General features: G+C 42.9%; 1 protein-coding gene across 1 annotated transcript in view; it reads left to right on the plus strand.

Moving 5' to 3' along the window:
- Positions 1-14,825, plus strand: part of XPO6 (exportin 6) — a 108,593-nt gene that overhangs the window by 55,497 nt on the left and 38,271 nt on the right. Inside the window, exons 8-9 of the mRNA XM_003124525.6 lie at positions 2,934-3,060; positions 9,137-9,246. Coding sequence (XP_003124573.3) covers positions 2,934-3,060; positions 9,137-9,246 — 237 coding nt within the window. The remainder of the gene's footprint in view (positions 1-2,933; positions 3,061-9,136; positions 9,247-14,825) is intronic.

Raw genomic sequence — 14,825 nt, forward strand, 5'->3', positions numbered from 1 at the left:
GGCCTGTGGAGGTACAGGAGCTGTACTCGCCCTTCCTCGCCTGAGGTTGCTTGTCGGTTCTTACTCTTTGACTTTCCCCAAGGGGACATCACGCAGTGTGTAGGAATGTTGTCATTATTGTGCGTTTTACACTGGCGGCAAGTTCTCCTCACAAGGAAGGAGAGAAGTTAATGTGGGCACATGTACCTGCATTGCTTTGTTGTCCACCTGAATGTTCAGAGCCTTAGCATCCCCTAGCTTTTCTTCACGGAGGATGCTAAACGATGACCCCGAAGGATGCTGAGGCCCCCGTCTCATTGTTTGTTTCCCTTACAGACGATTTGTCGTTTATCTGTCTTACAGCTTTCATTACTATGACACTACTGCGGTGTGAAAACGAGGGGAAGTTGGAAATTTATATTAAGAGCATTATGTTGACTGTTCAGAAACTTTCAAACAGATAAATTGTATTGAATTAGTAAATATTTACTACAGATTGGCAGCAAAAGTTGTTAGTATCGTGATCAACTTTTCCCAGCTTGTTTTTGTTATTAAGCAGTACAGAGTTAAGCCGTTTCCTTTTCCTTAGAGTAAGTAAGTAGCAGGATATAAAGTCGAGTGCCTAAAGTTAAGACAGTTTTCGTGCTTTTTAAACTTAGCAATTTTAATAGCTTTTCCTAAAGTTAAAAACAATTGGTACATAGGACTATTTTGGTTTGGTTCATTCATTGTAAACAAGCTTTATGTAAAATTTTCTTTGTGTAATCCCAAAAGAACTCATAATCTGGTATGGTAATATGTTTTATTTTTCATCATTTGGTATTGCTTTCTATTTGAATTCGAAGGCATCAACATTCAGACACACAGCTTTATATTATATCCTTTCCAGCTTTGGTTAAGAAAGGCTGTACTTTCATACGTTTAAAAAACCACAACAGTAACCTGACTGCTTATACGAACTCTCAGATAGCAGTTGTTTTTTCACTTTTACTTGTAGTCTAATGTTTGTTATGGCTTACATTTGGGTCGTGTAAAAATGTCATCCTGGATGATCTATGTACTGATTTTGTTACGTGTAACTTTTGTGCTCTTGGTTTTATATTTTAATCCTATGCTTCCTATTGCCCTGCGAAAGCTGAGAGGTACCTGGAAGCAGAAAGGTGACATGAACAATACTGTGTGCTTGCTTCCTGGCTGTTGGGTCCCTTACCACTAATTCTAAACAGCTAAGTCCATTCTCAGTTGTTTAGGCGCTGCTTAACCAGGTTTCTTGCTGCTGCTCTTCTCTACTGCCTTTTTTTCCTAACTTTCCACTGCTCATTAGCACCTGTACCAGAAGGTGGGCAAGGGAAAGAAAATGAGGTGAAATAAAATCTGGAGTTTTAGCCACTGAACAGTCTTACTTGTATTTTTTTTTTTTTTTTAAATTGGGTTGGAGATTAAAATAAAACTGAGATTGTGCACTATTTGGCCCAGGACTTCTCCTTATTCTTTTATGGGTGGCAGGGAATTGAGTGCATCTTCCTGGAAAGCCGTAAACTGGTTGATGACTTTGAATAAGCTGAGCAAGGAAAGAGGTTCCTGCTCTTGAGTATTAGTGATTGAAGGCCTCGGAGAGAGGTCTTTTTGTACTTAACTATCTCTAAAAGCAGTTGATTAATGCCTTAGTGTTTTTCAAGTATTTGGCCCCATGATCCTTATCAAACAAATTAATTTTTTTTTTAAGCTGCAGATAAGCTTACCTAGGGGTGGTGCTCCCACAGATTGGCCTCCCTCAGGGTGATAGGTCCCAGGAACAATATGGGACATTTTCTTTACAGGCCAGTTTTGCTCTTCGAGTAGTAGTCATCGTCTTCCCCTTTATTATCTCATAGATCTTTGCTTAAAAACAAAAACAAAACAAAACAAAAAAACCAGCTTTTTGCAGTTAGGGTTTCAGAATTGCTTTTAGCTATCATTTAATTTTTGGCTAAGGCCTAGTTTATTGTTCTTAATCAGTCTCTGATACACGATTTATGGAGGTACAGCCATCTCATTTTCTAATCACCTTTTGGTATTTAGGGGCTTGAAATGACAGTTTCTGACATGTGAGAGTGATGATGTGCTGTGAATTTAATAACAAAGGTCTTTTATCCTTGCAGCTGTGACCCACCCTCTTCTGTGAAATGATTTTTGAGTACAAATGAATTGGGGATTCACTGGGATGTGAAAAGAAAGAGCACTGGATTGGGAGTCCCATGAGCTGGCTGAGTGACCTTGGCCCAGTCACTTTATCTCTCTGGGCCTCGTCTGTAAAATGAAGCAGCACTAAACTGTCCCCGGGTCTTGTCCAGCTCTGACAAACAGCCCTCCTCCCTTACCTTTGACCTCAGTTTTAGAGTGGATTGGGATGCGCTACGTTTAATTAGCATCAGGAGCCAGAGGGTGGGGATGAAACGAGAATTATATTGAATATCTTCGCAATATATGAATATCTTAGCAAGCCTGACTATGCCTTACCTGGATACCCTGCCTTTTGTATAGCCTTGTTTTGTTTTGGGGTTTTTAGTGCATTCGTTTTAATATTTCGGCCTCCGAGCAAAGAAAACCAGCCTTCTAGACGTGCCGCGTTGAAATGACAGATGACCTGCCCATTGACTTTTTAGTGTCATTTCCTTTCACTTTAATGGGGGCATAACACTGAGTTAGAAAATATGAGAGCACTAGCTTATAAGATGCCTTTCTAGATAGTGCCTGAGGATTAAAGTTGCTTTTCTGCTATGTTTCAGGTGGTAATGGAATGAAGGGTTGCCTGACCTGTAGGTAATTGTTGTAGGCCTTTATATTTTTAACTGACAATATGTTATAAATCTGTACAGTTGTGTACTGAAAGAAATTTGGATTGAATTTGAGTTCTCTTCTCCGGAGGTGGCCGAGTTTCTGACTGGTGCCTTTTGTCTTCTTGTCTTATTTAGCTACATCGAGAAGTTTACTGACTTTCTGCGGCTCTTTGTGAGTGTTCACCTAAGAAGAATTGAGTCCTACTCCCAGTTCCCCGTGGTGGAGTTTTTGACACTTCTGTTCAAGTACACATTTCATCAGGTAAAGCACCAGAGCTGCCTGTCCCTTCCCACCCCCCAAAGTCTGCTTTGTTATTTTCGGGAGAAAGAACGTCTTTGTGCACTTTCTCAAACCTTTCGGAGTTCTCTTGTGGTGTAGCGGTTAAGGATCTGGCATGGTCACTGCTATGGCCTGGGTTTGATCCCTGGCTGGGGAACTTCCACATGCTGTGGGCATGCCCACCCCCTCCAAAAAAAATTTATCATAATAGTGCTTATCATAATTTGTCATAATAGTGCTTATCATAATTTATCATACTAGTGCTTACTGTGTGAAGAGGAACACATTGCTCTTTTATAACAGCCCTATGAGGTGGGTATTATTATCATCTCCATTCCACAAACTGAGGCACAAAGAATAACTTGCTGAGCATCGTACAGTTAGTGTAAGCAGTGGAGCCAGGATTTGAACCCATAGAATCTGTGCTCTTAGCCGCTAGTATGTTGGAGAAGCCAAATATAGAAAATGTCTGATATTCAAGTCTATAGTTCCGATCTGTAACTGTCACTACGATGTCCCACGAGGAGATTATAAATAGTGACGCTCTCAGGAGTTAAGCCTTGGTGGGTCCAGTTGTCTCCCCCATTCAGCAGATTTTTGTCTTTTTGCCTTTTGCTAGGACCGCTCCCACGGCATGTGGAGATTCCCACGCTAGGGGTCGAATTGGAGCTCTAGCTGCCGGCCTGCGCCAGAGCCACAGCAACGCCAGATCTGAGCCGCATCTGCAACCTATACCACAGCCCACGGCAATGCTGGATCCTTAACCCACTGAGCAAGGCCGGGGATCGAACCTGCAACCCCATGGTTCCCAGTCAGATTCGTTAACCACTGCGCCACGACGGGAACTCCTCAGCAGATGTTTTTTGAGCTCCTGTTGTATTTCAGGAACTAGACATAGAACCCTCATAAGCAAAGTACTTTCCTTCTCTGAATTTACGTTCTGGTAACCCGGTATTTTTTATTTCTCCATATATTTTAGCAGCTTTATTGAGATACAGTTTACATACTATGATTGTTTACATACTATGACATTCACTTGTTTAATTGTACAATTGTTTACATACTATGACATTCACCTGTTTAATTGTACAATTCAGTGATGTTTGGTAGATTTATAAACTTGTGCAGCCATCATCACAGTCCAGTTTTGGACATTTCTGTCATGTCCTATCACTTTTGTGTCCATTTGCGTGTCTTTTTAAAATAAGCTTTATGTTGATGTATCACACACATATGGAAAAGCACATAAATCATACATGTACAGCTTCATGAGTTTCCCCAGATGAACCAACTGTGTTACCACGACCTAAGTCAAGAAATAGAACATGACCAGCACCCCCAGAAACCCCCTCGTGTCCCTTCCATATCACTTCCCCTTCCTCTTCTTCAGGAGTAACCTGACTTCAGCATCCCAGCTTAGTTGTGCCTCTTTTAGAACTTCTCCAAATGGAAGCATACAATGTATATTTGTTGTGTGTGGCTTTTTTCACTCAGCATTACCTTTACAAGATGCACCTGTGTTGTGAGTGGCAGTAGTTGTCATTGTTTTATAGAAAGTCAGAAAATCCACGCCATGCTGATCTGGGCTACTTTTAGTTTTTGGTGATCATGAATCCTGTTACAGTGAACTTTCTTGGACCTGCCTTTTGGTGTCATGTGTATCTCTTTCTGTTGGTATATATTGGAGATGAAGCTGCTGCATCAGTGAGGACATCTGATGTTATAGGTTTTCTTTTTTGGTTGTTTAAATATCACTGATACAACAAGGTTAGAGGAGAGGCAAGGATGGAGGCTAGGAAGGAGTGTGTGTGTGTGTGTGTGTGTGTACTAGGGGATTTGGAAAGGCCTGGGTGGAGGAGGAGGGTTAAAGGTTAAAGTGACAAGACCCCTGATAGAAGGGCCAGTGAGTGTGGAGCAAGAAGGAAACACTCTGAGCTCATCAGGCCAAAGAAGGGAGAGAAGAAGTGATGAGATAAAGGAGGTGAGGTGGAAGGAGAGAAACATCAGAGGTAGGAGAGTTTCGAGATGGATCCAGAGAAATCTTAAAGGGGACCAGGAAAAAAAAAAAAAAAGGAGGATTTGATAGGTCCCTTAGAATAAGTGCAGCAGAAATGAAAGAGAGCGAAGGAACCAATGCTGAGGTCAGAAAGAAGGGGTTTATTTGGAAAAACAGAATGAAAGTGTCCTGCAGTTTTGCTCCCTATTTAAAATAGGATCTTAGGAGTTCCCGTCGTGGCGCAGTGGTTAATGAACCGGACTAGGAACCATGAGGTTGCGGGTTCGGTCCCTGCCCTTGCTCAGTGGGTTAACGATCCGGCGTTGCCTTAAGCTGTGGTGCAGGTGGCAGACGGGGCTTGGATCTGGCGTTGCTGTGGCTATGGCATAGGCTGGCAGCTACAGCTCCGATTCGACCTCTAGCCTGGGAACCTCCATATGCCGCGGGAGCGGCCCAAGAAATGGCACAAAGACAAAAATAAATAAATAAAAAAAAATAAAATAGGATCTTAGCATACGTGGTATAGAAGAAAGCTAAACATGTTTTGGAGGACTCATGTCTTATGCCTACTTCTTTGGACATGGACCCAGAAGTTCTGGTTCTTTCTATTAGGTCTCTGTCCTTGGACAAGTCTTTTAAATTTCCCAAGGAGATGGACTGCAGTGGATGTCGTTAGGGTCTTTCTGTGTTCTCTTCTATGATTCTTCCACTAGAATTCTATGGGTTAGTTTTCTATTGAACTGAAAGCAGTGGTTTTATATATATAATGTGTTATATGCATATACCGGGAAAAGAAATAGATTGATCATGAAGCAAACAGCAAGCTTCTCTCTTCCTCCCTCACCAGCAGGTCATTGTCAGCTGGCCTCCTGTGTGAAGACTGCTTTTCTGGGTATAGACTCCTAACTGTGGGTGTCAGTGGCCTTGAGGTGCAAGCAGAAGCTGATTCTAGCTGGAGGGGCTAGAGGGGCCAGAGTGGCAGGAACCTGGAAGGTGCTCTGGGTTTACCAGAGAGGAGGCCACCCTTTGCTGGAGAGGTGGGGCAGGAAAAAGATGGCAGGGTGCACTCTAGGCTCAGGAGCTGGTAGGAGAGTTCTTTGGGATAAGAAAAAAAATTTTTTTTTTGGGGGGGGTCTTTTTTTTATTATGGCCGCACCCGTGGCATATGGAGGTTCCCAGGCTAGGGGTCGAATCGGAGCTGTAGCCGCCAGCCTATACCACAGTCATAGCCACGCTGGATTCTTAACCCACTGAGCGAGGCCAGGGATTGAACCTACATCCTCATGGATACCAGCCAGGTTCGTTTCCGCTGACCCACGACAGGAACTCCCTGGGATAAGTTAAGAATAAAAAATAAAATTGCTCTCAAGCGGGAGCTTTAAACACTCATCTCTTCATTAACAGTGTAGCCTTAGGAGTTCCTGTTGTGGCTCAGCCGTAATGAACCTGACTAGTATCCATGAGGATTCAGGTTCAATCCCTGGCTCCGCTCATGGGTTAAGGATCTGGCATTGATGTAGGCCGGCAACTGCAGCTCTGATTTGACCCCTAGCCTGGGAACTTCCATATGCCATGGATGTGGCTATAAAAAGCAAAAAACAAAACAAATATAGTGTATTCTTCCTTTATCCTAGTTTAATTATCTGTAAAGTGGGAAAATGGGTCTTTTGTTCTTGTTTAGAAGGTCATTGTGAATGTACTTTGCCTTTTGTTCCTACGATTCATGGACATTTTAGGACTGGTCAACATATTTTTAAAGAATACTCATGGAGTTCCCGTTGTCTGACTAGGAACCATGAGGTTGCAGGTTCGATCCCTGGCCTTACTCAGTGGGTTAAGGATCTGGCGTTACCGCGAGCTGTGATGTAGGTCACAGACTCGGCTTGGAGCCTGCGTTGCTGTGGCTGTGGTGTAGGCCCTCAGCTACAGCTCCGATTCAACCCCTAGCCTGGGAACCTCCCTGTGCCGAGAGTGCGGCCCTAGAAAAAGGCAAAAAAACCCCAATAGTCATAAGACACAGATGGTGGTAGTATCATCCTTTAACCATTTCCTGTCTTCTGATTCTTGGTCTGCATTTTTTCTTTCACCCACGTGTCCTGCGCAGGTCAGTCCCTCTTGCCACTCGTCCTCCCCAGGCGTGTGTCTCCACTGTTACTTTCCTTGCTTGCCTCTGAGGTGTCTGTATAAGCATATGATTTCTGTCTTCCTGCTCCTTCTCTTGCTCTATCATCACCAGTTCCTTTTTGGTCTCACAGTTACCATTTTGCTCCTTCTTCCTAAAACATGCCTGAACTAGTGTGGCCTATGGGAGTCTTTTTTCCTTCTTCTTTTTTTTTTTTTGTTTTTTTTTTTGTTTTTTTGCTATTTCTTTGGGCCGCTCCCATGGCATATGGAGGTTCCCAGGCTAGGGGTCCAATCGGAGCTGTAGCCACTGGCCTACGCCAGAGCCACAGCAACGCGGGATCCGAGCCGCGTCTGCAACCTATACCACAGCTCACGGCAACGCCGGATCATTAACCCACTGAGCAAGGGCAGGGACCAAACCCGTAACCTTATGGTTCCTAGTCAGATTCGTTAACCACTGCGCCACGATGGGAACTCCCATTTTTTTTTTTTTTTTTTTAAAAAACCATCCTTGAGCCACATGGTAAATTCTCAATTCAAAGGCATGAGAAAGATGTGTATAATTGCAGAGTACTTTGATGTGGCCTTAAAACTTGGATTTATGTGGTGGTTTTTCTCAAAACACGTCCACATGCATCTGATGGGTTATATGTTTTGGTGAGTGGGCTGGTAGGTATTTACTTAAAACCAAGGAAGGGCAACTGGGTGACCTTCTTACAGGAAGCATAGGCCAAGACTACATCTCTTGGCTGCACGTTGAGGGCCTTATTTCCATGGGCCTTAGGAATCGTTTTTTCCTGCTTATTCTTTGGGTTCATTTTGTCTTCTGAGGATGGCCCTGCTAGTGGTCCTGAGTGAGGACCAGGGCTCCCCTGGGGATCGTGAGGTTGAGGTTTGCCACGTTTACGTTTATAGTTTCTCTGCCTCAAACCTTCACTGTTCACCAGCGCTGTCACTGGACAGATTCCATAGGTGCCCTTGTAAACTTCTGGATTTCCTTGGGTCAGAAATGGAAGGAAACGGATCCAAGAAGACGATGGTATTATTTCTTTCTAAATCTAATCCTGCCACCAAAGGTGTGGTTCAGTGAAGTAATCGCAAGTAAAACCAAAGACTTCTTGTAGGTAGCAAGAATCTGAGTGTCTGTATAAGGATGGCGGCGGGGCACAGTTGAAACTGAATGTGTATGAGAAGGCGTAGATGCTGGAGAGTATGGGGCCTGGGTTTTGCATGAAACAGACTCTGTCTCTCTTGAGAAAGTTGATCAGTTCAGGGGTCCAGGCGCTAGGACCCTGGAGAGACTTGCTCTTCTTTCCTCACTTGGTGTTTAGCAACACCTGCCTAGAGGTTGCTATTAGCCTTTTTGACACCTCTGCTTTGCAGACTGGCCCAAGCCTGTGGGTCAGATTTAACAGGCTTATTTTCTGTCTATTACGTGGGAAGGCTGCAAGTGTTACTTTCCTTCCTAATGTTTAAATGTGTAAACCTGTCACTTTGGAGCTACTGAAACTTGGTTTTGTAATAGCATGTAGTGGAAAGAGCCTTGGCTGTGGGTAAAGGGACATGCTCCTACCCCTGACCTTGAACATGTCTCTGGATCTCAATTTCTTTGAAACAGATTTGAATTGGGATGATCTGTAAGAGCTCTCTGCATCACCGACTCAGATTTTTACAAGTTTGCTCGGTTTATTTTGTAAATTGGTTTGTCCAGCATAGTATCTCCTTAATGATGTGTTCCATGGACACCCCTGTCTTGTTAGGTTCTGTAGGGCCCAGTTGTGAAGACCAAATAAAAGACACCAATTGTGGTTACGCAGAACCCGAGGGAACCTAGGCTTAAGGTTGTAACATTCTGGTGGAAGTAAAAGCTGGTGGGTGTGTTTCTGAGGAGTAGTTGCATTAAGTAATTTCATTGTCTGGATTTCTTTTGCACCATAGCCTACTCATGAAGGTTACTTCTCTTGTTTGGATATCTGGACGCTCTTTTTGGACTATCTGACAAGTAAAATTAAAAGTCGTCTGGGAGACAAGGAAGCAGTTCTCAACAGGTAAACCGCAGAAACATTAATAACTAGAAATAGACATTTTTGTCATTTTTGTCAGAGGCAACCATACAGTCAGACCTCTAGTGAAACTGAATCACATAAGCTGTATAGGTAGTAATGCCATTGAGCATTTCATCTTTTTTCCCCTTAAATATCTCATTTAAAAAAATTTTTTTTTGGCATTCCCGTCGTGGCTCAGTGGTTAGTGAATCTGACTAGGAACCATGAGGTTGTAGGTTCAATCCCTGGCCTTACTCAGTGGGTTAAGGATCCGGTGTTGCCGTGAGCTGTGGTGTAGGTCACAGATGCGGCTCGGATCCCGTGTTGCTGTGGTGGTGGCGTAGGCCAGGGCTGCAGCTCCGATCAGACCCCTAGCCTGGGAACCTCCATATGCTGAGGAAGCAGCCCTAGAAGAGGCAAAAAGATAAAAATAAAAAAATAAAAATAAAAATAATTTTTTTTCTGATTAAAGAAGTAATATGTGTGTTAATTTTTTAGATACGATGATGCTTTTGTGCCCCCCCCCACCCCCATGGCCCTTATTTTAGAGATACAAGTATTTATTGGATGAAATGATACGACGCCTGAGATTTGCTTTAAAATAATTCCCTGGGGAAAGTGGGTTGCCCGTATGTTGATCATCGATCTTGAACTTAGTTGATAGGAACTTGGAGTTCATTATTGTCTTACTCCTTTGTATGTGCTTGAAAATTTCCTAAATAAAATAGTAAATACTTGTAAGGAAAATAAAGCATTTTAAAACCAGCAAAGGTGGAAAAATATAAAGAAGACAAATGATCCATCATCCCACAATCCAGAGATAATTAGTTTTGTTCTTACGCTATTTTAAAAAACAGAAAATGGGGAAATGTTCTTCTCCCCCACATGTTTCTCAAGCTCATTTTTCTCGTTTTGCACAGAAAGATGCTTCCTGTACACTGCGGTCATTATGCATCTAATTATCTAAAGCTACGTGTAGACATCTAATCTATCTAGAATGTTCGGCATGTTGCAGATGCTCAGTACATAGTATCAGTGGTTGATGGTGGTGATAGTGAACACGCCTCCGCCAGAAACCTACTAAATGGAGGTGGCGAGGAGACCCCCACCACCCCTGTCTGGGAAGAGTTGGACTGAACCTCTGGAACCCTTCCCATTGCTGAGGTCCTATGAGTTTTAAAAATTCTAAATGGAGTGTTTGTATTCCAAGTTTAAGCATATGCACTTTTGTTCCCAAAACTATTTTCGTGATTGCACAATAGCTTCCAAGTTGTTATGGTGTCAGATCATATGTGGTTATGGGTAGTTTATTTGTGTAGCAGAAACCTTCTTACACAATAGTGAATTTGGTGAATTTGCCAGTTCTGAGTAATTGTGCTTTTGAATGAGATTCTTCAAAGAAAAGGCACTTCCGCCAAGTTCTCTTTCTTATATACCGAGCAGTCGCATCCTTTGGTTCTGGGACTGTGCCTAAGTTTGCTGTATTTAAGCGGTAGATTTTTTTTCCCACATTTCTTAGGCTTGTTGGAAGAATAAACTGAGGAAATGATATGAAAATGCTTTTTAAAGCACAGTACACATGTGCTTTAGGTGTGGAGACTATGGTTTGATTGAGGAAATACACACTTGTGCAGATTATTGCACCAATAGGAGGGGCAGTGGTGCAGAGTTTAAATTTCTGCTGCTTCATGGTAGCACTGTTACTTTTGGTCAGATTGTATGCTGATCACATTTCCTCTTGCAAAACGAGCAGAATGGCTAGGATTCAAGGAAATTGTGTGTATAAAATACTTGCTACAGTGTCTGTCACGTATTACATCCTCAATAAATGGTCACAACAGTAATAATAAGTAATAGAAGATGTTGCTGCCATTTGACTGAGACGGTGACCATGTTACTAAGTGACAGGGTCTCTGGACAGCAAAGGCCTTCAGTCTGTGATCTTGATCTGCCTGCCCAGGCATCTGTCATCTGTTAGTATAGTTGTCAGTGGGTCTGGCTAACCGCCTTAAACACTCGGGATTTTTCTCTTTGATCATTTGATTTTTATCCTAAACGAGGCTTTCTAATTTTTCATGACTTAAAAAAAAAATACACGTATAATACTTTTATGCCTTAAAAAAAAAAAAAACACACACGCACAAACCCTGAACCTTCAAAGCTGGTGTGTGGTTTGTGCCGTTAAATGGTAACCATCATCTGGGGAACTGCTTCTCAGTCAGACCCCCCCGCCAGTGGTCTAAGGTAGAGACTACGAAGAAGGGTGTGTAAGGTAGTTTGTTGCTGTGTGCACAGAAAATCTTTGAACTTTGATGTTTTCCTGTCACCTCTTATGCTCTGTATTTATACAAGTGTGTACCCAAAGATTTTTACATGACAGTTTTGAAAGTTTGGCAACCACTTTTCTAGGTTAAATTAGAGATCCCAGCATACTAGAGATGCACTGTTTCATAGATGCAGCTGATAAAGAGGACTGGCTTCTGATAATTACCACATTCATTCATTTCAACAAAGAGCCTGTAAGTGCAATCAACTGTTTTTCAGCTGATAAAATATATCTGAAAGAAATTGGAAGGGGCTTTTGTGGCTTGAGCCAGAATTTCAGAAGCAACTGATCTTGCAGGAAGTCGTCAAGAATGTTTTCTTGGTGTCTTAAATGGGAAACGTAGGTGTGGTTAAGTCACAGAGGCAGCATTCAGTTCCTGTCCCTTGTAGTTTAAGGGTTTTGCATCATTCATCACAACAAAGTGGTAGGGATTGTAGGCTATGAGTTGAGAAGCCCAAATGTTTGTGGATTTCTTTTTGGTCCTAGGAGCTTGGAAATTGGAGCTCTGCATATTCCTTGCTCAGTAAGGACGTTCAAGAGTTTCTTGATCAGAGCTACTGGGCACTTAGAGAACTCCAGTCCCAGGGTTAAGGGAATAAATGTTCTGTAACATACTGAGCGGGGCAAAATTGCTAATAGGGTTCCTTGTCCAGGTTTGCCATTTTTGAAGCAGTGCTGTGGGAAGAACTGAATTTCAGTCTTCTTTTCCTCTTTGGCTTGGGGAATGGTTGTGCCTCCATTACAAGTTGTTGAGAAAATTAACTGAGCCAGTGTGTTTCAAGTACCTTGGCTGACAGTAGCTGTTCAGTAAGTAAGCATTAGTTCTCTTCCCCTTTCTCTTGCACACCCTTCTCTCTGTGCCTGTCAGTGTGAAGGGAGACACCTGTGCAGAAACTTATTTTTACGGGAAGGTGAGGAAACTCGAAGTGAGTTAAGCAACCTAAAGTTATCGAGTCATGTCCTGTGAACCCTCTTGCCTGAGAGAACTGGCAAAGGCTGGCCACAGACCTGCCAGGTTGACATGAGATTGGATTGTAAACAAATGTGACTAAGCGTGAGAAAAATTGCTGCCCTCTCATTCTGCTTGGGTCTTTCCGCTTAATAAAGAGGAAGTGCCATTGTGACGCATGGCATTTTGATACAACTAATAAAAGGTAGTAACTAGGTTTATACGAAGGCTCTGGCAGATTTCTAGCTCCTGCTAAGAGAAATTCATGCTCTTGACTGCCCGAGAGACCAAGTGAATGGCCTCCCAGAGATTTCATTGAGCTGAGAAAGTCATCCAGGATTGTGCTTCAGCGCCTTACAGTTCTCTGACTTGGAATTTTATCTGTTTATTGCCTGTGTGTTTATTCATTTTTTTGTTCATTTGTTCTTTCATTCATCATAGATTTACTCAGCACCTGCTATGTGTCTCCTTCACACGTATAATTTTAACTCTCAGAAGAAGTTGGGAGTGCTTTCGGAATCTCATTTATGGCTTGAGCCACACAGGTGTATAGGTTTATTTCCATTGTAATTTTAAGTATTTAATCTGTAAATTTCCCTCTGAGCACTGCTTTAGCCTTATCTATCAAATTTCAATGTGTCGTAGTTTCCTTTTCATCTAAAATACTTTGTAATTCTCTTGAGATTTCTTCTTTATTAACTAATTCCCAAATATTTGAGGATTTTCCCATATGTCTTCTTGTTATTGTTTTCAGATTTATTGTGATCTGCAAACATTTTTGTAATTTTAATTCTTTTCAATTTTTTTTTTTTTTTTTTAAGGGCTGCACCCACGGCATATGGAGGTTCCCAGGCTAGGGGTCTAATCGGAGCTATGGCTGCTGGCCTACACCACAGCCACAGCAATGCCAGATCCGAGCCTCATCTGCAACCTACACCACAGCTCACAGCAATGCCGGATCCTTAACCCACTGAGAGTGCCCAGTGATTGAACCTGAGCCCTCATTTATCTTTAGAGAAACAGTCTATTGTCTTTGCCCAGACATTTGCCAGTTCTCTTGCTTTCCCTTCATTCTCGAAGTTTCAGGTTTCTTTCTCAATACCATCTACCTTTTGTATTATTAATCAGCTCGGGCTGCCGTAACAAAATACCACTGGCTCGGGTGGCTTACACTACAGAAATTAATTTTCTCATACTTCTGGAGACTGAAAGGCATGGATCAGGGTGCCAGCAGATTCAGTTTCTGGTGAGGGCTCTCTTCCTGGCTTGTGGACACTGCCTCCTCTGGGCCCTCCCGCGGCCTCTCTTCTGTCCGTGCACAGGGAGGAGGCGGGGAGAGAGCAACGCACTCCACCTCTTCATATGAGGGATTAAGGCCCCACCTTTATGACATCACCCAACTTTTATTGCCTCTTATAGGCCTTCTCTCCAGATGCAGTCACACTGAGAGTTAGGGCTTCAGCGGTTTTGAGTGGACAGTTCGGTCCAAAACACCTTCCATCTGAAGAACCTCCTGGAGGCTGGGTATAAGTATTAGTTATAAGTATTAGTCATACAGTGCTTTAAAAATCTTCGGTCATTCCCACGTGTGTGTCATCTGCGACAACCTGTTGATTATCTTTCTCTTGACATGTGTTCAGTGTCTCCTCATTCTTTGTATGTCAGCTAATGTTTTGGATCCATTTACCTGTTTGTTCTATCAGCCTTAGGCAGGGCTTCCATCTCCACAGTCACCTATGGTCAAGAGTGGATGCTGAATCTATAGATCTTTTGTTTCCATTGTGCAGTCATTTGCAAACACTGAGGGTGGACAATGCTTCTGTCTTGAATGAAGTCAGCTCTTGTGCCCACCAGGCCTTGAAATGTGACAGGTCAGGAGGATTTTTAAGTAGTCTTTAGACTGTCTCTAGAGAGTCTCATGACAGACGTTGAGCTCTTAGACTGGATGGATTCTATTTGATCTTGGCCCTGGATACCTTTTAGCTTTGAATATCTTTTCGTCCCGGTACTCGCCTCTATAAGATTAGGTGGTTTTATTAGAGTCCCATCAGGAAAACAGAAACCTCACTGAATTATTTTAAGAATTCAGTGTAGGGGAGTTCCCGTAGTGGTGCAGTGGTTAACGAACCCGACTAGGAACCATGAGGTTGCAGATTCGATCCCTGGCCTTGCTCAGTGGGTTAAGGATCCGGCGTTGCTGTGAGCTGTGGTGTAGGTCACAGATGCAACTCGGATCTGGTGTTGCTGTGGCGTAGGCCGGCGGCTACAGCTCCGATCAGACCCCTAGCCTGGGAACCTCCATGTGCC

This window comes from Sus scrofa, chromosome 3 (assembly GCF_000003025.6).
Source record: "Sus scrofa isolate TJ Tabasco breed Duroc chromosome 3, Sscrofa11.1, whole genome shotgun sequence".
NCBI classification, from domain to species: domain Eukaryota; kingdom Metazoa; phylum Chordata; class Mammalia; order Artiodactyla; family Suidae; genus Sus; species Sus scrofa.